The 24,713-nt window shown below is 48.8% G+C and overlaps 1 protein-coding gene and 1 long non-coding RNA gene across 2 annotated transcripts in view; one reads left to right on the top strand and one right to left on the bottom strand.

Moving 5' to 3' along the window:
* Positions 1–222: 222 nt before the first annotated feature.
* Positions 223–24,713, top strand: part of SLC22A4 (solute carrier family 22 member 4) — a 49,709-nt gene continuing 25,218 nt past the window's right edge. Inside the window, exons 1-3 of the mRNA XM_067731693.1 lie at positions 223–1,011; positions 16,762–16,865; positions 18,212–18,366. Coding sequence (XP_067587794.1) covers positions 619–1,011; positions 16,762–16,865; positions 18,212–18,366 — 652 coding nt within the window. The 5' untranslated portion in view covers positions 223–618. The remainder of the gene's footprint in view (positions 1,012–16,761; positions 16,866–18,211; positions 18,367–24,713) is intronic.
* LOC137221645 (uncharacterized) overlaps positions 15,196–24,713 on the bottom strand; it is a 54,406-nt gene continuing 44,888 nt past the window's right edge. The window contains exon 5 of the long non-coding RNA XR_010942095.1: positions 15,196–15,243. This is a non-coding gene — a long non-coding RNA (uncharacterized lncRNA). The remainder of the gene's footprint in view (positions 15,244–24,713) is intronic.

The following is a 24,713-nucleotide window of genomic DNA, read 5'->3' on the forward strand; positions in this document are numbered from 1 at the left end:
GAGGCCCCCTTCGGGCTGGAAGCGGCAGAGGACCCCTGCCCGGGACGAGGTCTGTGGCGACGCCGACAGACAGGGTCGAGGCCCGACCTCTCAAAGACCTTGCTCTGCGGCCTCGACTCTTCCCATTCGCCCGCTCGCCCGTGAGGCCCTACCCGGCAGCCCGGGGCTGGGCGCTCAGCACCTAGGGGGCGCGGGGGCCGGGGATGGGGCGCGGGAACTGGGCCTATTTTCCGTACGGAGGCGGCACCGCTGACCTCCTAGCCTCAGCGGGGTGTCTGGCGGGGTCGCCGGGGGCGAGGAGCAGAGCACGGGCGGAGCCGCCCCGGAGCCCCACCCCATCCAGCCCGCTGCCTCGCCCTGCCCCGCCCCAACCGGGATCGGGGTGTGGTCCCGAGTTTCTACCGTGGCTTCCAGCTTTGCGTCCAGCTCCTAGGAACCTTCCAACGCCCGCAGCCCGTTTCCTGGGAACGGTGCAGGCCGCGCGCCTCGCTTTCCCTCAGCCGGCCTGGCCCGCGAGAACGTTCTGACGCCCCCGGGGAACGCCTTCCACCGCGCGACACTGTCCGGGGAACGCTCTCATCATCCCTCGTTGCCAACTGCAGAGCAGCGGCGGGGAGCATGCAGGACTACGACGAGGTGACTGCCTTCCTGGGCGAGTGGGGGCTCTTCCAGCGCCTCATCTTCTTCCTGCTCAGCGCCAGCATCATCCCCAACGGCTTCAACGGTATGTCAATCGTGTTCCTGGCGGGGACCCCGGAGCACCACTGTCGGGTGCCGGACACAGCGAACCTGAGCAGCGTGTGGCGCAACCACAGCCTCCCGCTGCAGCTGCAGGACGGCCGCGAGGTGCCTCACAGCTGCCGCCGCTACCGGCTCGCGACGATCGTCAACTTCTCGGCGCTCGGGCTGGAGCCGGGGCGCGACGTGGACCTGGAGCAGCTGGAGCAAGAGGGCTGCCTGGATGGCTGGGAGTTCAACCAGGACATCTACCTGTCCACCATCGTGACCGAGGTGGGTATGTGAGCGACCCAGTATCTGCATCAGTCCCCCTCGAGACACCCTGGCAGTGCCTGGGTCAGCGTCCCCCACTCATCAAACCTGGCCAGCAGTCACCTGGGTTATACTTCCAACACAGGTGTGCAGCCCAAGAGAGCAGGACTCAGGCTCATTCCCCATCGGTTTGTCTTGTAGGGAGGGGATGAAGAAGGGAGAAGGGAAGCAGTTGTCAACTGCCTTTTCCTCTGGCAGTTTCACAAAAGACGAAGTTGTTTCCCAAGAGCCTAGATACTGCCAACCCCAGACTCCCCAGATGGACAGCCTGAGTCAAGTTCCTGCCGGAGGCATGAGGAGGGGGTGTGGGGGATGCTGCTGAGCCACGTGTAGACACAAAGAAGAGTCTTGCTGCTGGGCAGGGCATGGGCAGGTGTGGTCTGTTCCCTGGCCACAGGCTTCTGGAAGCATCACGGGGTCTCCTGCTCTGCCATACAACTATGGTAAGGCTTGGGTCCTGTCCTGAGCCTCCAGTTTCTCTGAAAAGGAGCAGAAGGCCTCCTGATACGGGTGGAGTACAGGGAACTAGAGGAGGCATAACCCTGGCCCCAGGGCACTCCTGAAGGGACAGACTCACAGAGACCGTCTGAGCATAGGGCCCAGTGGTGGACAGAGGCTCCGGCTTATGCCATTAGCCCCTTAGCATCCTAAGTGGTTTGGTGGCAGGATTTCTAAGTTTCAGCAGTCAGAATACACACGTACTTTGTCCTCTGCATTTCCTGCTTTGCATCTGGTAAGGGCCAGGAGATGCTATGTCAGGCACATCTCCTTCTGAGGAGGGTATCCTCATAGACTAGTCTCCTGCTATTAATCAGGCAGGTAGGATTCCCAGTTTCTGGCCCATCCTCTGCACCATGTGAAAACCTGAGCATGGCCTCTGCTAGTCTTTTATCCCCTTCCCCAGCACAATGTGGCAATAATTAGACACCATGTCTGGCCTTGTGCTGAACACCAGGCTATACACATCTGGGGTGTGGGGTCTGCTTTTGAAGCTCAGATACCGACAGGGACACTGGCTGTGTTTGAGAGAGCTAACATCAAACCTGGTTAATAACAGGGTTCTGGAACCTGAATTCAAATACTGGCTGGCTTGTTGTGTGACCTGGGGCAAAAAAACGGCCTTCTCTGTGGGGATAGCAGGGTGAGGAACTCCTTTAAGAAGGGATGATAAATTTGAACTGAGTCTGGAAATATGAGCAGGACTTGTCCAGGCAAAGAACATGGAAGATTCTGGGAATGAGATTTCATAGATCAGGGTGGCTTGGAGTTCAACGGATGGCAGGTGAGGCTAGAAATGCCTACAGGGGCCTGTCCACAGTGAGCCTGGTAGGAATGTTGAAGAGTTGAGTATATTCTGAGGACAGCGAGGAAATAGTAAGGGTTCCAAGGAAGGGGTAACATGGTCAGATTTGTGTTTTTAGAAAGAACTGTCTCAAGCTGCTATGAAAATCAAGAAGACCAGTGAGGAAGCTGTGGGAGTTGCCTTGGCAAGAGATGGGTGGGCAGCTGGGAGTGGTGCCTCTTAAGTCTATAAGACCAGTAGAAAGTGGGCTCAGCCTATGGAGCGCCTCTGGATTCCTCCAGCATTGGTTCCATGCCTACCTTGGGCCCTGAGGTGGCCGTGCTTCTCTGGCTTTGATCCCCTAGCAGGGGTTCCTAGTGCTTACCCACCCTCTGCCCACAGCCTGATCCTGAGGGATCCAAAAGTAGGGGCCAGCTCACCCCACCTTAGCTCCTAGAAGTGTGGTCAGCACCTGAGCTGGAGCTGGCCCTACTGGCTGCAGCCCTCCTTGACAGCTGGGTTGACCTGTCTCTTTCCCCTTCTTTACTGGTTTTGTTCACCTCAGGGTGTGAGGGGTAGGTAGCTGCTGGCTTACAAGTCCATAGCTATCCCTGTTGTACCGTGCTCACAAGGGCCTGTGGACACCTCTGGGGATGCACATCATCACACACTCACACACATGCACCAGGATTTGCTTTTTTCAGCAGCCTTTCCCTTCCTTGCTACCTTTTTGGGTGCTGGGAGTAAAATAAAAGGCAAAGGAGCACTAGTGGTTGGGAGGAAGGAGGGGAGAAGCATGAAAGTGAGTAGGCGGGAGGTGGTTCTGCCTAGAAAGGTGGTGGCACAAGGAGGAGCTCTGGAGTCAGACAGGTGGGTCTGTTCTGACCCCACCCCCAAGCACTGGGCTGACTTAAACAGGTTGCATCACTGCTCAATCAATGCCTCAATTTCCTTATCTATAAAAGGGGACACAAGCAAATGAAAAGATGCTCAACATCATTAATCATTAAGGAAATGTAAATCAAAACCACAATGAGATGTCACCTCACATCCATTAGGTTGGCTGCTATTAAAAACAAACAAAACAGAAAAATAACAAACAAAGATGTGGAGAAGTTGGAACCCTCATGCACAAAATGTAAAATGGTGCAGCCACCATAGAAAACAGTGTGGCAGACTCAATAAATTAAAAATAGAATTATCGTATGATCCAGCAATACCACTTCTGGGTGTATATTCAAAAGAATTGAAAGCAGGATCTTGAAATATTTGTATACCCATGTTCGTGGCAGTATTATTCACAATAGCCAAAGACGTAAAAGCAACTCAAATGTCCAGCAACAGATGAATGGATAAAAAAATGTGGTATATACATACAGTGGAATAGTATTCAGCCTTAAAAAGGAAGGAAATGCTGACACAATGCTACAACATGAATGAAACTTGAGAACATTATGCCAGGTGAAATAAGCCAGACACAAAAAGACAGAAACTGGGGCTTCCCTGGTGGCGCAGTGGTTGAGAGTCCGCCTGCTGATGCAGGGGACACGGGTTTGTGCCCTGGTCCGGGAAGATCCCACATGCCGCGGAGCGGCTGGGCCCGTGAGCCATGGCCGCTGAGCCTGCGCGTCCGGAGCCTGTGCTCCGCAATGGGAGAGGCCACAACAGTGAGAGGTCCGGGTACCACAAAAAAAAAAAAAAAAAAGACAGAAACTGTATGATTTCACTTATATGAGATATGAAGAGTAGCCAAGCTCATAGAAACAGAAAGTAGAATGGTAGTTGCCAAGGGCTGGGAGGAGAGGGAAACAGGGAGTTATTTAATAGATATAGAGTTTCATTTTGCAAGATGAAAAGAGTTCTGGAGATTGGTTGCATGATAATGTGAATATATTTAACTCTACTGAACTGTACACTTAAAAATTGTTGAGATGGTATATTTTATGTTGTGTGAATTTTATTATAGTTGTTAAAAATGAGAATCATAAGAATGTCCAGCTTATCCAAGTTGTTGGGAGGATTCGATGAGATCATGTGCCATGCTATATCCCATAGCACCAGCAAAATGGGCATCATAGGTGGGTGGATGAGGAGTGGAAAGGGCAAGACCTCATCACCTCTGGCTGGGCACCATGGGCATTGTGGGAGCTGTTCTAAGGTCCAGGTTGTAGCCAGTATAATGGGTGATGAGACTTGCTGGAGGCAGAGCCCCTTTCCTGGGGTGGAATTCTAAGGCCCAGAGAATAGGACACAGGTCTGAATCTACTGTGCCAGGGGGAGAAATGGCCTCAGCTCCCCAACAAGATCAAGCGCAGGGGCCCTGAGTAAGTTTTCTGCATCTCTCTGGCACCATACAGGTAGAGGGACCACCCTCAGATTGTCTCTGCTTTATACCTCTGAAGGGATCTCCTGATGGGCATACCCTTTGGGACAGAGAAGCCCACCTGAGCCAACCCCCTGACCCTTTCACAGGGAAGACGGGTCAGCCAGGGACCCAAGGATGGCATGTTCTGCTGTGGAAATGCCTTTTAGAGAATGCCAGGAGGCGGGAACCTGGTGTCTGAGCTGGGAACTGTGTGGGTGCGTCTGCCTATGTGTATAGGTGTATAAGGTAGTTTCCTTCCTCTAGGAACTCATGGGTGGAGCTGCAGGCAGCTATGCCCTTCACCATGATAGAATGTCCAACAACGGGCCTGGGCCTCTGGAGGCACTAGCCTTGTGCTGTCTGTCTTGGGACCTGGGGTCAGGGCTTGGACAGAACAGGACACACTGATTCTCCACCCACAGCCCAAAGGTATGAAATAGGAACAAGGGAGCCTTATCCTCTGCTAACAGGGTGCTTATGGGGGGCACTAGGAGCAGCGAAGGCGGGAACGATGAGACAGACTGAGCTTGGCATCTGACGGACAACTACATGGGACTCCATGTGGCAGCTCATAGAGATGTACCTCTTTTGGGGCCTGGGTGGGCTCTGCCAAAGGTGAAGAGTTTAGGCTGTTATCTTTCCATCAGGCCTGCAGGCTGCCCTGGAATACTGGCTAGTGTGAGACTGGCAACTTGGCTGTTGGGACAGCCTGAATATTAACCAAGTTCACAACCCAGACCTGCCCTCTGGCAGATTCCAAAGGGGATAAAGTGGGGACCTCTGCCTCCAGCCAGTACCAACAGACTTTTATTTCCAGTCAGTGCTTCAGAAAGAGAACAAATAAAGGAGACTGAGGGGCTTTCCCTAGCTCTGGCCTGAATTTGCTTCCCTGTTTGTTTATCAGCTGCCTCACGCCAAACAGTTTGCCTGTTGCCTCTAAGCTCTGTTCCTCTGACAAACGCCACCAGGATCTCAGAATGTGCCTTTGTTTCGAGGCTGCTTCACCCGAACCTCCTGCCAAGTTTCTGGACAAACAGACTTTGTCCATCTCTCCTGGTGGGCAGCAGAGCCCTCACACTTTGTCCAAGAGGTAGGGTGGTGCATTGACAAAAACAAGGCTTGGCAGAGCTGGTCAGAAGAGCTGCAGGTGCCTCAGGCTTCGGAAGGGACTGTTATTTCTTCTTTGTGACAGGCTATATTCGATTTATATTCAAGGCTAACGCAGGCCTGCCTTGTTATCTGAAGCCTTGGTATGATTTTAAGCATGTCTGTACAGTCCAAAAAAACCCAAAAAAACAAAGAAAAGGCAGGGATCCCCATTTGAAGCAGAGAGAATGGAGGCTCTGGGGAAAGGCTTGGCTGACTCACATGCCCTAGCGATTGGCACAGACAGCGCAAGGCTGGTGGCTTCTGCTCTGTGTTTGCAGGACTGGAAGGCAGGTTCATAGTGGCACCTTCCAGAGTTGCCCCTTGGTGCTACGTGGCTGGCACAGACCCCATCCTATTTGCTTTTATTCCCAGAGTGGAGCCTGGTAGAGCTGTGTTGGATCTAATGTCAGGACGCAAGTGGGAGAGCCAGGTCCCTGAGTGCCCCTTCTTCCCTCAGGCCCCTCCATTCCATTCCCACCATCCCATTTAAACTACCTGGGCCTTCTGCTTTGGCTCCACCTCTGATGACCACAGAACTGAGGCCTCTCCACCTATGGGTGCTTTTTCTTTACCTCTAATATAAAGAAAAAAAGATACTGAGAACATTTTAGGATTTAGCCTCCCTCCATCTCCTGAGCTCCAAGTTGCAGAGGCTAATTCCTGGTGAGTGCAGCCAGGAGACTTGGGGATCCCATCCTCCACTCAGCCCATATTAATATAGTGGTGCCTCTACTCCAGGTTCCACGGGCTGAGAATATTGAGGCCCTGGTTGCCCTTGTCCCAGCTTATTGTAGAGTGGAGATTCCATGCCAGGAGAGGCAAGCCAAAAAGAGGGATGCTACTACCTCCAACCAGCCTCTAACTCATAAGGCAGGGGGTGTCATTCTGAGGGCACCTTCCCTTCCCCCCAGTCCTGGAGCAGGGGCTCAGAGATTTTCCCCAGGGGAAAAGTAGTCCATAACAACAGAGAGCTCTGAAGTGTCCCCACAGGAAATAACTTCATTTGAAACAAGCTGTGCAGAAGTTGAAGCCTAAGAGTGCTCTTTAAAACAATGGAGACTGTGGTAGTAAACAATTAAGAGGAGACTGGTAGCTCCATTTGAGCAAAAAGCTAACCCATAGGGCAACTAGATTACCAGAGAGAACCAGAAAAAGAGACAGCTCAGAGCAGTCAGAACAAACCTCAAAGACTTGCCTCAAAACTACTCCTTCAGAGGGGCTTGAATTTAATTGAGCTAGACTATAGAATGATTTGTGCCCCAGAGCATTGTTGAAAACAATAAAGGAATGAGCCAGTAATTGGTGGAGCCTAACAGCTAGGTGTGATATCAGCAGAGGCAAACAGCTTAATAGAAAAACTGGGGAAAGAGACAGTCAAAAAGAGCCCTGCTAAAACCATTGTCATCCCAGGGTGACTGTGTACATGCCCAAGGCTGTGCCCTCTGAGGAGGAACATCAGAGGCTTCACACTGCAGGGGAAATAGTCTTCACTAAGGGTCCAGCCAAGTCATTAAACAAATAAACAAACAAACAAAAACAAAGACAAGCACCCCCAGGGTTGGGGGGGCTGTTCAATGCTCAGAGTTTCCACAATATATTTCCTGAAATGTCCAGTTTTTAACCAAAAATTACAATACATGCAAAGAAACAGGAAAATGTAACCCAAACTCAGGGAAAAAAAAGCAGGAAATAGAATGCCTGAGAGGGCTTAGATGTCAGATCTAACAAAAACTTCAAAGCAGCCATTATAAATATGTTCAAAGAACTAAAGGAATTCATGTTTTAAAAAATAAAAGAGGGGCTTCCGTGGTGGTGCAGTGGTTAAGAATCCACCTGCCAATGCAGGGGACATGGGTTCAAGCCCTGGTTTGGGAAGATCCCACATGCTGCAGAGCAACTAAGCCCATGTGCCGCAACTACTGAGCCTGCGCTCTAGAGCCCGTGAGCCACAACTACTGAAGCCCACGTGCCTAGAGCCCGTGCTCTGCAACAAGAGAAGCCCCTGCAATGAGAAGCCCACGCACCGCAACTAGAGAAAGCAGGTGCACAGCAACAAAGACTCAACACAGCCAAAAATAAATAAATAAATTTATTTTTAAAAAAGCAATAAAAAAAAGTAAAAGAAGGTATGATAACGATGTCCCATCAAATACAGAATACCAATTAAGATATAAAAATAAAAGCTATAGGGCTCCCCTGGTGGCGCAGTGGTTGAGAGTCCGCCTGCCGATGCAGGGGACACGGGTTCATGCCCCGGTCCGGGAAGATCCCACGTGCCGCGGAGCGTCTGGGCCCGTGAGCCATGGCCACTGAGCCTGCGCATCCGGAGCCTGTGCTCCACAACGGGAGAGGCCACAACAGCCAGAGGCCTGCGTACCACAGAATAAATAAATAAATAAATAAATAAAATCTATAAAAAAGAGAATCAAATAGAAGTTCTGGAGTTGAAATATACAGTAACTGAAAGTTAAAAATTCACTAGAGAGCCTTAATAGTAGATTTGAACAGACAGAAGAAAGAATCAGCAAATTTGAAGACAGAGCAATATAAATTATGTAACCCAAAAAACAGAAAAAAGGAATGAAGAAAAATGAACAGGGTCTTAGAGAAATGTGGAACACTATTAATCAGACCAACATGTGCATAATGGGAACACTAGAAGGAGAGGAGAGGAAGGAGCAGAAAAAAAAATAGTGAAAGAAATAATGGCTGAAAACTTCCCAAATTTGATGAAAAACATTAATCTACACAGCTCAGCAGCTCAACTCCAAATAGAAGAAACAAAAAGAGTTTTGCACACAGACACATCATGGTAAAGTTATTTACAGTTAAACACCAAGGGGAATTTTTAAAACAGCAAGAAAAATAGGACACATACAAGGAAACCCCAATAAGATTTATATTTGACTTCTCATAAGAAACAAGAGAGGCCAAAAGGCAGTGGGATAACATATTCAAAGTGCTGAAAGAAAAAACACATCAACCAAAAATGTTGTATCTAGCAAAACTATCTCTTAAAAATGAAATAAAGACATTCGCAGACACACACATGCATGCACACACAAACCTGGGAGAATTTCTTGCTACCAGTGCTGCCTTACAAGAAATACTAAAGGAAGTTCTTCAGGAATAATTTTTTTTAATGCACAACTTATTCTCTGAAAACTACAAGGCATCTTTAAAAGAAATTAAATAAGATATAAATACAGTAAGTCCCCTACATATGAACCTTCAAGTTGTGAACTTTCAAAGATGCAAATGTGCGTTCGCGTGTCCAGTCATATAAGGCGTGAGTGAAACTGCAGCTTGCCCTGTCTCTCATTGCTGATGATCCTTCAGCTCTACCATCTCCCACCTCCTCTCCCTCCTCCAGTCAGTAACTCTTCTTGCCTGTTCACTCCATGCCAGCCCCTGTATGCCAGCTGTTGTACTGTACTACTGTACTTTTCAAGGTACTGTACTGTAAGATTAAAAATGTTTTCTTTATTTTTTGTGTTTGTTTGTTACGTATTGTTTGTGTGAAAAGTATTATAAACCTGTTACAGTACAGTACTATATAGCCGATTGTGTTAGTTGGGTACCTAGGCTAACTTTGTTGGACTTACAAACAAATTGGACTTACAAGTGTGCTCTCAGAACAGAACTCGTTTGTATGTAGGGGACTTACTGTAAATGGAAAGACATCTCACGTTCTGTTCATGAAGCAGAAGGCAATATTGTTAAGATGGCAAAACTCCCCAGATTGATCTACAGATTCAATACAAAAGGTGTTCAGTATCATTAGTCATTAGGGAAATGCAAATCAAAACCACAAGGAGAGGGGCTTCCCTGGTGGCGCAGTGGTTGAGAGTCCACCTGCCGATGCAGGGGACACGGGTTTGTGCCCCAGCCGCAGAGCAGCTGGGCCCATGAGCCATGGCCGCTGAGCCTGCGCGTCCGGAGCCTGTGCTCCGCGACGAGAGAGGCCACAGCAGTGAGAGGCCCACGTACCGCAAAAAAAATAAATAAATAAAAATAAATAAATAAAAACCCACAAGGAGATACATCTTAACACCCCTGGGATGGTTAAAATTAAAAAGACACACAATAGGGACTTCCCTGCTGGTGCAGTGGTTAAGGATCTGCCTGCCAATGCAGGGGACATGGGTTCGATCCCTGGTCCAGGAAGATCCCACATGTCATGGAGCAACTAAGCCTGTGAGCCACAGTGACTGAGCCCACGAGCCACAACTACTGAAGCCCACACACCTAGAGCTGGTGCTCTGCAACAAGCAAAGCCACCGCAATGAGAAGCCTGCACATTGCAACAAAGAGTAGCCCCCCCTCACCGCAACTAGAGAAAGCCCACATGCAGCAACAAAGACCCAACCCAGCCAAAAATAAATAAATTAAAAAAAAAGACACACAATAACAAGTGTTAATAGGAATATGGAAAAATTAAAACCCTCGTTCATTGCTGTTGGGATTGTACAATGATGCAGCCACTTTAGAAAACATTTTTCAAGTTTCTCAGAAGGTTGAACATAGATTTATCATATGACTCAGTGATTCTACTCCTCATATATACCCAAGAGGAATGACAACATATACGCTTGCAAAGTGTTGTACACAAAAGTTTATAGCAGCTTTATTCATAATAGCCGAAAAGTGGAAACAATCCAAATGTCTATCAACTGATAAATGGCTAAATAAAAGGTGGTATATCCATACAATGGTATATTATTCAACCATAGAAAGGAATGAAGTACTGATATTTGGTACAACAACATGGATGAACCTTGAAAACATTATACTAAGTGAAAGAAGCCAGTCACAAAAGACTATATATTGTATGATTCCACTTATATCAAATGTCCAGAATAGGCAAATTCATAAGTATGTTAGTGATTGCCACAGGCTGAGGAAAGAGAATGGGAAGTGACTACTAATGGGTGTGGGGTTTCTTTCAGGAGTGATGAAGCCATTCTAAAATTAGATAGTGCTGATGATTGCACAATTCTGTGAATATAGTAAAAACCACTGAATTGTAAACATAAGAATGAATTTTATGGTGTGTAAATTATACCTCACTAAAGACCTTATAAACAAAAAGAATTAAGTAGCCAGCTTTTCCCCCCCAATGGTCAGGAAATTTCCAGTTTTAAGTCTGCAACTAAGTTATAAAGAAGAAATTGTGGGTGGATATATATACTATTATTAACTAACTACTCCTTCCTCTTCTTCCCCCCGAATGAAAAATATAACTATAAGAGAACACATAGAAATCCATTCTTGTTTTTTTGTTTTTTTTTTTTTGCGGTACGCGGGCCTCTCACTGCTGTGGCCTCTCCCGTTGCAGAGCACAGGCTCCGCACGCGCAGGCTCAGCGGCCATGGCTCACGGGCCCAGCCGCTCAGCGGCATGTGAGATCCTCCCGGACCAGGGCACAAACCCGCGTCCCCTGCATCGGCAGGCGGACCCCCAACCACTGCGCCACCAGGGAAGCCCAGAAATCCATTCTTAAATGAACCATTGCTAGTTTTTCATTCACAGCTGTCTCTGAGATTGAAGTCCATTTATAAAGGGATTTTAAACCTTGTGGTAAAAGCTTTTCTGGTTTTTAGTCATTGAATAGAAAGTTCTGTTTTCTAACAATCTCTTCTGCCTAGTCAGGTTTAAGTATAACCTGCTTTGCTTATTCATTAATGCTGTTTGTTATAAGTCATGGTTTTGGTTAGGACAAAGGCATGAGATTAGTAGAAAGGGAACTACCATTTAATGAGGCCTGTAATGTGTCACTGTCAGACACACTACTTACATTTCCTGTCTAATGCTCATAACAACCTCAAGAGGGAGTATTATTGTCACCTCTTTGAAGATGAGAAAACAGGCTAATGGAGGTGAATGAGTGGCCCAAAGTCACACAGCTGGAAGTGGTAGAACCCAAGAGAGCCTGTGCTCTTTGCTCAACATGAGGCTGCCTTCCAGAGTTCTCAGTTCTATGCAGGTCACAGGGATCCACTTATCTTTATGATCCTTTATGGCTTTGGTAAAGGCTAAAATTGCTAGACTTTGGTTAGTTGGAGAGTTCAAAGTTGAGGGTGATTTTCAAAGGACAGTGTGTGAGGGACGTCCCTGGTGACGCAGTGGTTAAAAATCTGCTTGCCAGTGCAGGGGACACGGGTTTGAGACCTGCTCGGGGAAGATCCCACATGCCGCGGAGCAACTAAGCCCGTGTGCCACAAGTACTGAGCCTGTGCTCTAGAGCCCGTGAATCACAACTACTGAGCCCGCGTGTCACAACTACTGAAGCTCACCCTCCTAGAGCCCGTGCTCTGCAACAAGAGAAGCCACAGCAATGAGATGCCCGCACACTGCGATGAAGAGTAGCCCCTGTTCGCTGCAACTAGAGAAAGCCCGCGCACAGCAACAAAGACCCAACGCAGCCAAAAATAAATAAATAAATGTAAATTTAAAAAAAAAAAGGACAGTGTGTGATACCACACATTTCCAAACTAATTTTCCATTACTCCTAATTGTTCAACATTCATTCATCGACAATTTGTTAAGCATCTACCACGTGCCTAGCCTTGTACATGCATTAGTTATCTAGAATGATTATATGAACGTGTTCAGGTTTTAGAACTCTGTCCACCTGGAGAAGGTTGAGCAGGAGGTGCCTCTTTTCCTCTCTAGCCAGAGAGCACAGTGGCCCAGAACAAAGCCCACCCCACCCAGGACGGCTGGGCTTATGCATGCACATGTGCACACTTGATCTGTCCTGTAAAGTATGCTTGACCTTGAGCTTTGTGGAGGCAGTGACCATGTCTGCTTTGTGCCCCATACACAGTCTGGCCCAGAGCATGTGCTCAGTGATGGTTGAATAAATGGTTAAGCAATTCCTTTTACCAATCCACTAGAACTCAGGCTAGTCACTTCATTGCCCTATGCCTTCATTAACTCATTTGTAAAATGGGGATAAAGAGAATACCCATTTCACATGGCAACTTTGAGATCCCATGAGTAATGCAAGGCACACAGTGAGCACACAATACACTGTACTTGTCCTTCCTATTATTATTACTGTTGAGGGCATGAGACGCATATTCTTCTAGGCCAAGAGTGACCTCATGTCCCCTATTACCTTGTGACGTGGTTTTTTGTTTTTTAAAGCAGAGCTGAAGGCTAGATGGCCCAGCCAAATGGAGCTTACTCTGCTCTGTTAGGGAACATTGGTCTAAGACCTTGAGGATGAGACAGACACAGTAATCCTGTGAGAGCACATCCAGGGCCTCAACCCGGCACAGTCTGGGACATTCTACTCTTTGTCTATGGTGTGTGTGGGAATGTGGGTTATGTTTCAGTAATGGTGGTATTTGACTTTAAAGCACAGCTCCAGAGCGATGCCAGGCAGCTCCTTACCAGGCCATCAGCCATTAGCCTCTGAGCTGACTGTGTATATATGTTTGTGTGTGCGTGTGTGTACACACATGTGCAGAGACCCACGGGACAGTTCTGTCTCATCAAGGAAAAGACTGTCTCCCACTGGTCCTGCCATGTCATTGTTAACCACAGGGAGTTCCCTGGGACCTGGCTATTGAGGCCCCAAGACACACCCCTAGAAACCCCAAGGGACTGGGACAGGCAGGGCCTGGCCTCCTTAAGAATAGCCCCGTGGAGTAAACAGGCTGGCAGCTGATTTATTGGACCCCAGTTCCAAAAGCCGCAGTGAAAACTTTATCTGCCAATCTTGTCCTATTACCAGGTCTCCTGCGGCTTTCGAAAAGACTCTCTGGGTACAGTAATTCCCCAAGAGGGAACCCAGCCTTGGAACCAACCATAAATAGCCATGAGGTCCAGCTGCCTTCCCCTGCCAGGTGTGAACAGGATCTCCCTGCATGGTGTTGACAGGGCTTCTTGGGCCCCTCTTCAGGGAAGGAAGGGGGACCTAGAAGCATGGCCTCATGGCCTCCAGTAGGAGAGCAATGGGGAGCTGGCCCTCACCTCACCCTTCTCAGCACCCAATTCAGAACTCCTTTCCTTGCTCCATTCCCCAAAGAGACTAGGCTTGACCCACTATCAGGGCCAGCTTCATGGGCATCAACCCATGCAGTCACACAGGACCCCACACTTGGTTTTAATGCTCTGCTGTTGACGTCTTGAAATTTTTTTTTTATAAATTTATTTATTTCTTTTTGGCTGTGTTGGGTCTTCGTTGCTGTGCATGGGCTTTCTCTGGTTGCAGCAAGCGGGGGCTACTCTTTGTTGCGGTGCGCAGGCTTCTCATTGTGGTGGCTTCTCTCGTTGCGGAGCACAGGCTCTAGGCACGTGGGCTTCAGTAGTTGCAGCACGTGGGCTCTAGAGTGCAGGCTCAGTAGCTGTGGCACACGGACTTAGTTGCTCCGCGGCATGTGGGATCTTCCCGGACCAGGGCTCGAACCCTTGTCCCCTGCACTAGGAGATGGATTCTTAACTACTGCGCCACCAGGGAAGTCCCAACGTCTTGAAATTCTTAATCATTTTTGAACAAGGGGTCCTGCATTTTCAGTTTGCACTGGGCCTGCAGATTAGGTAGCCAGTCCTGTTTACTACCTTTGCTCATGCAATGCCTGGCTCCCCATCTAACAGCCTTCCTCTTTCCTTTCTTTCTCTAAGTGCTGTCTATCCTGCCCAAAGGCAATGTCCTGACAGAAAAATATTTTTAAAAACACAAAGGAGAGCACATTATCTTTGGAAGAGCTTTTCTGCTTAACTGCAGATGGAATGGTGTTGGTTGATAATGGACACGTTAACACCCCTACCAAACTTGGGATTTTCTTGGCTCTGTCCAAGGCTAAAGGCTGTGGTGTGGGGGAGATCTTCTGCCACTAGTCCTGGTGTCACGTTCCTTGAAGAAGTGTAGGGTGTAATAAACTCGTTTTGTCTGGCCTTTGGAGTTCTTGTCCAAAGCGGGACATGGGTACAAGGTTAAGTTCTGAGGCCCAAGTTGGTATTTACTTGCTATGACTTCAGGCAAACACCAGTCTCAGAGCCTAAGTTTACTCTTCTGCAAAATGGGTTATACTCCACATCATGAGGCTCTGGGGCCGCAATCACTAACCTCTTTGTGTGTTGGGGCAGATCCCAAGATCTTTTCTGACACTTCGGTGAGTGATGTTTTAGAAGTGGGTGGTCATTAATTCAGGTACATGTCTTGTCTACCCCTTCTGACCCGTGGCCTTGCAGGGCACATGAATCTGGCCATATAGTTTTGGAGGGTTTGTGCCCTTTCCCCTGAAGCCTATTCAGGTACCCCAGTTGAAGCAACACTACTCTGGGTGTGGTTTCAGACTTATCCTCAGTTGTGCCTGAGGGGTAGAGAGCAGAGTTTCCGGTCCACATTGTTTTTCTTCTGCAGAGCTGTGCTTGGGCGTCCCACCTGTAACCAGCATTGTGAGAACAAGCAGAGGCAGATTTATGAATCTTGTTATTGTCTCCAGGATGGGGGTGTTCTCAAAGACATTATCCTCAACAACACAGAGTGGCCCCTTTGTGGAAGGAAGTATATAGGAGAGGCTTCTCTCAGGTCTCAGTACTCAGAAAAACCGAGCTTTTGCAGAATGAGTTTATCACTTTGCACACCGTGATCCTGAGAGCTGAGCTGCTGGGATATTCAAAGCCAGATTTCAGGGCTTCCCTGGCAAGCAGACAGGCCTTTGGGCAGGACAGCCAGAGGTCAGTCTTACCACTGGCTTGGTTATTTTGTAACCCCTCCTCCCCTGAGATTTTCATTTTCCCGGATTCCCTTAGCTTTTTGTTGTACACATTTCTCTTGTATGTATTCTTATAAACGCCTCTCTCTGCTGCGGATGGGACATGATATAAATATGTGAACTCATTTATAAATCTATTTCAGGGAAGTTGTGAGGATTAAGATCTAGATCGCTTTGGGAATGTCATGGGAGCAGCACCACTGCTGGGTGGGGCTGGGATTGGGTGGGAGGCAGGGGATTTTTCCTATAGTCTGGATCATCTTGCCACACACGGCAACACCGTGACCACAGCCCCAAAATATTTATTGGCACCACCTGCTTGTTTTTTAATTAATGAAAGCTCACTGAACACACTGAATTTTCTGCAGCCTCCCCTTGAGATTTTGCTGAATTGACTTAAGAGCTGGAAACTGAAACTCTGCCTCAAACTCTCATTCTATGGGTTCACAAGCAGGGACTTGCTAGGGCTACCAGAGCCCACGGGCCCTGGGGAGTGGGAGGGACCGCACTTCTGTGAGGGCTGCATGGGAAGGAGGGTAGAGGAGTGCAGAGGGGAGATAAGGAGCACTGCAGAAGGGAGATAAGGAGCACTGGAGAGGGGTGGGAACCCCACTCCTAGCACAGTGGAGCCCCAGATCAGGCCCTAGGTGTGGCCTACGGTCTAAGTGGGCCAGGGAGCACAGGGTTCTCTGGAGGATTCTGTTCAGAAAATATAATCACAGGCCCCTGGGGACCGCGTGCACTTTTCAACAAAGTAGAGGAATCTTTTACAACTGGATCATGTGACCATGCCCTCTACCCTGCCCTGCAGGCATTTCAAACACCTTCCCTCCATGCTGTGATGCCGTCTGAAGCAGAAATGGCATCTTTGCTTCATACTGCTTCACAGCTGAGGGGTCGCCAGTCAAAGCCGTGCCTCAGCTGACTTCTTAATACACGATGTAAGCAGGGCCAGAGGTATCACCCTCCCTTTCGGAAGAGGAGGGTGAGCCTCAGGCAGGACAGTGACTTGCCCCAGTAAATGGTAGCGTCAGGAGTCAACTCCAGGGCTGCGAGGCCTATGCCCTTTGCATAAAAGTGACAGCCTGGCACAGGGGAGGAGAGCCTGCCTGGCTGCCATGCTATGCCCTTGGAGCTGGGCTGGAGGATCTGGGCTCACACTTCCTTCCCATTTTCCCTGGCAGTGGAGTCTGGTGTGTGAGGATGATTGGAAGACGCCCCTTACTACCTCCCTGTTCTTCGTAGGCGTGCTCCTCGGCTCCTTTGTGTCTGGGCAGCTGTCAGACAGGTAAGGGTACTGGGCGGGAGGAAGGGTGATTGTCAATTCATTGCCTGTCTTGGGGTTGGACTGAATTTAGGGTATTTTCACCCAGAGAAAGGGAGGCCCCTTAGGCCACCAAGTGAGCGATAGGAGGAACCATGATGTCTCCTCTGCCCTCTGCCCTCAGCCCCTTGCGGGGACCCATTGAAAAGTGGAGCCCTTATATCACCAAACCCCTCGAAAATATACACTGCTGCCTCCCCACTGCCTCCCCACCCCACCCCTAGCTCTTGGATGCCTTGTGATCTATCCACAACCAGCCATCAGCCGGAGTCAGGGCCAGACTCTGGGGAGTACCCTTCCCTAACAGTGCACCCACCTCTGCTGTGGGTCAGGCCCCTGGCTGGACACTGGGGCCACAGAGCTGACCCAGGCTGGTTCCGGGCCTCCTGGGGCACACAGTCAGGAGGAGACAGCATCGCAGCTCTGGGAGATGGTGCCCTCACTGGCCCTTGAATGTTCTTGGGTATCAGAGCAGGGAGGTGGGAATGTTCAACGTCAGTGTTGGGGAAGCCTTCCCAGAGGAGTGGCTGTCCCTCCCCCCAGTCATGAAGCCCAGTGGGACCCCAGACCCAACAGACTGAGAACTGAGTTTGGAAGATGAGGTGGGAGACTGTTCTGCTCATACCTGTGTTCCCTTCTAGCCATTGGACACTATCAGAAAGTCAAATTAAGACTTATTAAAAAAAAAAAGACTTAAGCCAACTATAGTGTCATTAATGGACGTTGCTGGAAGCTACACTTTCCATAGAGCAGTGGTTCCCAATTTGGGATGCACAGTAGAGAATATTTTTAAGTCCCAATACCCAAACTGCATCCAATTGTCTACATCCGGACGATAAGCATGTTGGAAGGCAGGTGCTGGCACCGGTATTTTTTAAAGCTCTCTTGATTCCGGGCACAGCCAAGGTTGGAAACCACTGACATAGAAGGACTCTTGGTTCTGGATTGACAGAATTCTCATGTTGCTGATGTTAGATGTATCTGCAATCTATACTCACATTCCAGAAAGATGATGGCAGCTTCTACAACTATGACTCTAAAGAGTAGATTTCCACATGGTCCTTGCATAAGCTGCTCTGTGCTTTCGAGATACAGGAGGCTCAGAATCTCAAAAGTTACCTCCTGGGCAGATGGATGCCTGAGGCCACACCAAGGAAGAACCTGGGAGGGTATGACAGGAAGGAAGCCTGTCACAGCCCTGAGAAAAACAAAGTCTGCAGCAATGCCTGACTCAGAGTTTCCACATGCCCTGATGACAGTGCTGCTGTGAACTTCACGGGCCATGTCTTGTCCTGTGCTGTACTCTACAGGTTTGGCAGAAAGACCATCCTCTTCGCAACCATGGCTGTGCAGACTGGCTTCAGCTTCCTGCAGATTTTTTCCATCAACTGGGAGATGTTCACCATGTTATTTGTCATCGTCGGCATGGGCCAGATCTCCAACTATGTGGTGGCCTTCATACTAGGTAGGAATGGCTTCTGACCTACAGGGCTTCTTGCAACCCTCTGAGAGGCCTAGGAAGAGGGGGCCACTGGAGAGGGCACAGGGAGTGCTCTTAGCACAGAAGGAAGCACCTCATCTCATGGGCTGTGCTTCCAAAATGTGATCAGCCTCGGGGATATATGTGCTGGTGGTGGAGGCTCTAGCCACAGGTGCTTTGATGGGTCGCAGGCAAGGCAGGCACGCACAGGGAGCCAGCTCCGTGCTGGGCCCTGAAATGTGACCATGAAGAAGAGCTGCAGCTGGTAAGAACCAGCCAGGTAATAACTGAGACACATTTCAGGAGCATAGGGCTCGGGAGAGGGACAGACGAGGGGATCTTGAGGGAGAGACAGCCTAGGGGTGTCTTTGATCTGAGCTATGAAAGCTTGAGGTTTCTGCCTGGGCTGGGGCTAAAGGGTGTTCCTGGCAGCTGGGCATGGCCCATGGAGGTACTTAGGGTAGTTGGTGTGCCCAGTACACAGGTGGAGGAGGCACGTGCAGACAGGAGTCCAGTGCCAGCCAGCCATCATTGGGCAGATCTGGCCTCACCCCTAAGTCAGAGCCCACCCCCAGAGCATATCAGCTGCATGCAGGACAAGCCTTACTGCTGAGAGCAGTCCTATCTCCTAGCAGCACCCTTGCTTCTGGAATATCAGGCTGCATGAGGGTGACTCACAAGCTAAAGGTCGTGAGGAGGACCCCAGGGCCTTTACTAGCTTTTCCTGGGAGGCAGCAGGGTGAGCTCCGGGCAGGGTGATAAGGGTCATCCGCAGGAGTGAGAGTCCCCAGCAGGCTCTCTGAGCCCACCTGCTCCCTCTGAGCAGGTGAGAGAAAGGGAGATGGGGGCACATCTGGGATAATAGACACCAATTCCCATAATCTCCAGTGTGATCATATTTCCTTGTTGGCTGTCCCAATTGTCACAGCGTAATTACCAATAGTGCCCCTTTAATGTAAGTCTAATGATTCTTCTTGTCTCAAAAGTCTGCATCTAGTAAGATGATTCTGGTCAATTTTGAGATTCTGGATGACTTGTTGGCTTTTGAGATCCTGTGTTCTCTTAGTTGAGGGTGTGTACACCCTGTCACGTTGCCAAGATGGAACTATTCAAATTCCGCTCCTTTAATCATTTGTGAAGAGCCCCTCTCCACAGGCCCAGCCTCAGTGTCTGAAGAGGGAGGAGGGGAGGGTATGCTGAAGCCACACGGCCCCCGCAGAAGCACCCTCTTCAGGAGGCCCCAGCAGGATGAGGCCTCTCTCCTCCCTGCAGAGGGAAGGAGGGGAGCAAGATTTTCTTAAAGAGGGTCATTTGAGGAGAGGACCCAGAAAGCTTCCAGCCAGTGGTACTGGAAACTTGAGATTGGAGGAATTCAGGACAGAAGTTAATACCTCCTGATGCCTGATGGCCCCAAGGACACGGGGCTCTTGGACACAGCAGAGCCTGTTGTTCTCATGGTTTAAACCCTGCAGATTCCTTGTTCCTTTTGATGACCGCCCTATACCTGGAAAGCCCAATGGGTAGCTTTGCTTGGGCCAGAATATACCAGAGACTAAACAGAGGAATCTGCCTGATGCCAGCAGAGCCCTTTAGGAGGACCTAAAGAGTCACCTGAAATGGAAGGGCACAAGGTCATAGTGAAGCCAGAGAAGCCCTGTCATTGGGATCAGGAGCCAGGTGGTGTCTGTGCCATGCACGGCATCCCCCAGGTCCTGCGGAATGGCAGCATTGAGACCTGCCTTTCCAGGGGCAAAGGGTGCTTCTGGAGCCATGGAGCCTCCCCTGTGTGAGTGGATGCAGCCAGGAGAGCCCACCCCAGGCCTCCTGCAAGAAAGTCCCTGCCCAGCTGACCTTGACACTACAACCAACTTCCCTTCCTGCTCCCCATGATGAGACGAGTGAGAAGGCCAAGGGGAAAGTAAGATCTGTAAGATCAGTCAGAACCTAGATGTACAAGCCAGAAATCAGTGGGTGGGACGCTGGGTGTAGCAGGCTCCCCATCAGCCTGGTCCAGGGCTGTGGTAGGGTGCTCTGGGAGCCTCCCTGGCTATAGTGTTACTCTACTGTGCTCTGCAGGAAACTGCTGACTTTTGTGCACTGGTATGAGCCTCTTTATACTGGGTTCTCAGGCCTGAACGTTTCAGAGTGTCGCTGAGAACCAACCTGCCCCCTGGAGCAGGCAGAATCGCTCGTCAGCGCCTGGGGTAGGGTGGGGGGGGGCAGACTCGGCGGAGGCTGACTTCTGGCAGTGCAGCAGCGCTCTCTGGTGTTCCGGGACTAGCATAGTCAAATTCTGGGTTTTATTTAACTAAAAGAAACCTAAGCTTAGGATCCGGTCTGCGTTCTGTCTGGGCCTTCCCTTTTGCCCTCTGGCTCTAGGGAAGGGTTGGCAAGAGGCTGTGATGATAATCTCCCGTTTTAGGATTCTTCACATTAATTCAGGAAGCTGAATTACTCCCACTCTCAAAGCAATGCAAAAATGGATCCTCTCCTTGCTCTGCTTTTTAACAATTATAAAGCCCGCCAGAGTCACAGGAGACAAGAAAAAGAAAGGAAGGAACGGTGCTACTTAAAGGAACAGAACGTGGATACACCTGGAAGTGAGGGAGCTGCCAGAATGATGCTTGTTCAGGAGGAAGTGACCACTCAGGACCAAGGACACTGGCCCTACCCACAGTCTAGCTCCCCCCTCACAATCTCCTACTGTTTCCCAGAAATAACGCCTTTGACCTGTCCACAGCCTCTGGGTGAAATGCCAGCGGCATCCTCCTTTATCTCTCGTAACCAGCTGCTTGAATTTATTTTGTCTCCTGTCTTGACTGATCCATTAATTCCGTATTTTCCCAGTACTCCTAACATCAACCTCCTCTGCAATATTTGTTCCAGCATGCTGAACTATTTAAAGTTCTGCTTCCTTTGAGGTCTAAATGTATTCTTCCTTTTGATAAGTACATAACTGATGGCATCTTCCTTTATAACATTGGCTACCCGGAAGCTCAGGCTGTATCAACTATGCAGCCTTTATCAGCCACACAGTTTTTTAATGGAGATATCGTTTGCATACCATAATGTTAACTCTTTAAAGGTGTATAATTCAGTGGTTATCAGTGTATTCACAAAGTTGTACAATCATCAACTCTACCTAACTCCAGAACATTGTCACCACCTGCCATTAGCAGTCACTCTCCCACACTCCTCTCTCCCCAGGCCCTGGCAACCACTAATCTACTTCCTGTCTGTGTGGATTTGTCAATTCTGGATGTTTCTGATAAACGGAATCATACAATATGTGGCCTTTGTGACTGACTTCCTTCACTTAATGTTTTCAAGGTTGGTCCATGTTGTAGCATGACTCAGTATTCCATTGTATGGAGATGCCACATTTTGTTCATCTCTTCATCAGCTGATGGACAACTGGGTTGTTTCCACTCTCTGACCAATTTGGAGAATGTTGCTATCAACATTTGAGTACAAGTTTTTTGTGGATCTGTTTTCAGTTCTCTTGGGTATGTACCTAGGAGTGGACTTGCTGGGTCAGGTGGGAATTTTATGTTTTACCATTTAAGGAACTGCCAGACCGTTTGCCAAAGTGATCCATTCATTACATATTTTTGTTCTTTTCTCCAAGGCATAACTTTTCACCTTTCTTTGTATTTTACTTTAACGTTACCATTATTTTATTTTATTCAAATTATAAGCTACCTCAAAACCTTCAAGGGATGAGGTGGGATATAAATACATTAAAAAGATGCTGAAATTTGCTGGCAGCTCTTGTTTGCACTGAACTGTGTGAGGGAAGAACCGGGGGGACCCAGGGAGGAGGAAGGACTCACTCCTGTCTGTCGTCAAGGGGCTCACATCTGGTCGACAGAGGCAGCCATTGCAGTTGTTATAGAGAACGTGGGTCATGGCCTAGGAGTGTTGGGAGGAGCTCCTATAAATTTTCTGGGTATATGCAGAAATAGGAAAGGTTACTTTTAACTAGAATGATCTGTGAAAGTTTGTAGAGGAGAGAGAGGAAGCAAGGGAATATCTGCTGTTTTGATGAGAATTCGGAGTATTTTCCGGGGAGCAAAGAGGGCTTCTGCTGTCTTCCACTGGGTCTCTTGGTCAAAGGCACTGTACTTTCTAACATTCCCCTGACATCTGGCACATGTCAACTGTTTGAGCAGGATGAAAGAATTAATTATTCCTGAGTACCTACCACATGCCAGACACTTGACTAGGCCCTTTATCTACATTATCTCAGGCCTCATAACAATAGCTCCATGAAGTAGGACTTATCAAAGTCACTCTAGTAGCAAATGAGCATCAAGGAGCCCAGGCTCTGCACATGACTAATGGAGGCCACTCCTATCCTAGGGCCCTTGGGTCCTACCCCATATCCTGGCAACCGCACCACAGTCTTGTTTCTTGAGCTGGGGTCTGCAGACCTCTGTTTGTCATTCATGGAGTGGCAGGTCCTGCCTCCAAGTGAAATGGATCCAGTGGTTCCTGGGCTGACTGCCACAGAAGGGCCCTGATCAACATGGTAGTAAGCCTGGCACTCTCTGAGTCACTCCCTCTTGGAGAAAGTGCTCAGATTCTGGTGGCGGTGATGGGCAGTGGGCAAACACTCCTGGCCAAGACATGCCTCTTTGGCTTAGATGTTAGAGTCTCACTCCCAAGTGGTACTCAGAGGCCCAACCAGACCAAGACCAAGTGGGCTTTGTCCTAGGAGTAAAAACCTAGGCGGTAAAGGAGGCCAGGACAAGGATCCCCAGTCAGCGGAGCCAGAAGTCACCAGTCACCTATCTCACTGCCAGCTGAACACATGGAGTTTCTGGCACCTGCAGGCCGTGAAACGTCTGCAGGAAACAGGACTCCTCTCCCAGTGTCCCTCAGAGGGGGCTGGTTGGCCTCTAGTGAGTTCAAAAACCAGCCCAGGTGGGGAAAACACAAATCCTAACTTCTAAAAGGCAGGTGTGGCCTCACCCATCTCCCACACGTCTCCACTAGGACCTCAGTTGAAGGACTGCTTGACAGGGCCAAGGCTTTGCTCCCAGGTAATTTTTTTTCCTGGACAGTATCCACAGGTCAAACTGATCAGGCTTAAAACCTGGCTGTCCCACTTAGTACATATGTGTGAATTTAGGCAATTTTCTTCAACTCTTTAAGTCTCAGCTGATAATGTATAAAATAGAAGTAATATTAGTTCTTATATAATTGTTGTGAAGATTCAAAGAGATAATATATGTAAACACTCAGTCTGGAACCTGGCTCGAAGTGCCTACTCAAAACACTGCTAGCTATGAAGATGATGATGAAGATGATGATGATGGTGTTCAAGGCAGGGTGATTGTCTGAAAGGTCAGTGAGCAGGAAGTCATGCTAACAAGGAACTATTCAGGTTTGTGCCATCTGTGTTGCTCCACAGAAAGGCAGAGGGGTAGATTTATGAAGCTTCTGTCCCCCATGGGTACTCTGCAAAGTTAGAACAACTCTGTTCTGGCCTGAGATCCAAGCTTAGAGGGGGAGATTATCCAAGAATCCAGTGGTGTAACTTCTCTCTCTTCTCTCATCAGGGTCATGGAAGTGTGAGGGAGCTCCCTTGGTCTCATGAGTCTACAAGATTCTCACTTGGTCCTGGGCACTTTCTCTTTTCCACAGTCACATCCTCTGCTGCTTCACCTCTGGATCTCTGCTTAGGAATAAATCACCCCCTATTCATTCTCATGTCATAATAATCACAGCCGAAGTGTTTAGAAACCATGGCATGGTGAGTCTTCTTATGGAGTGGTAGGAAGGTCATTAATGAGGTAAGAAAAGATCTGGAAACAATAGTCACGATCCTGAAAGAAGTCTGGCCCTATTCCTGGAAATGAGCTTAGAGGCTGAGAAATGCCCTGGGTGGTTAGGGCTGTTGTCTGCAGTCCAGGTTGTGAGGGGTACACAATCCTGGCCATTTCTATCAGTCTGGCTTTTAGAAATGGCTGTTCAAGAGGGAACCACTGAGGTACATCTTCAGTTATGCTGAGTGAAGAAGAAGAAGAAGAGAGGTGAGGACAGGAACAGGTAGGAGGTGAGAAAGGAAAACCAACAGAAGTAGTAATTTTACTGCTTCTCTGGAATTAGCCCTTAATTCCTTAGCCTGGGTTCAGGGCATCTAAACACGATTGAAAAACTCTCTCTTGAAAGCCAAGCCTGAATGACCTTCGAATGATCTATTTTGTAATTTCTGGGCTGCTTCTCGGTAGTGGTGGGCAGATCTCAAACAAAAGACGGAGCTGTTGCCTTTGGCCAGATCTCCGCCCTGGGGCAGAAGACCAAGAGTGAACTCTGGGTAAAGGGCC

This window comes from Pseudorca crassidens, chromosome 3 (assembly GCF_039906515.1).
Source record: "Pseudorca crassidens isolate mPseCra1 chromosome 3, mPseCra1.hap1, whole genome shotgun sequence".
Lineage (NCBI taxonomy): Eukaryota > Metazoa > Chordata > Mammalia > Artiodactyla > Delphinidae > Pseudorca > Pseudorca crassidens.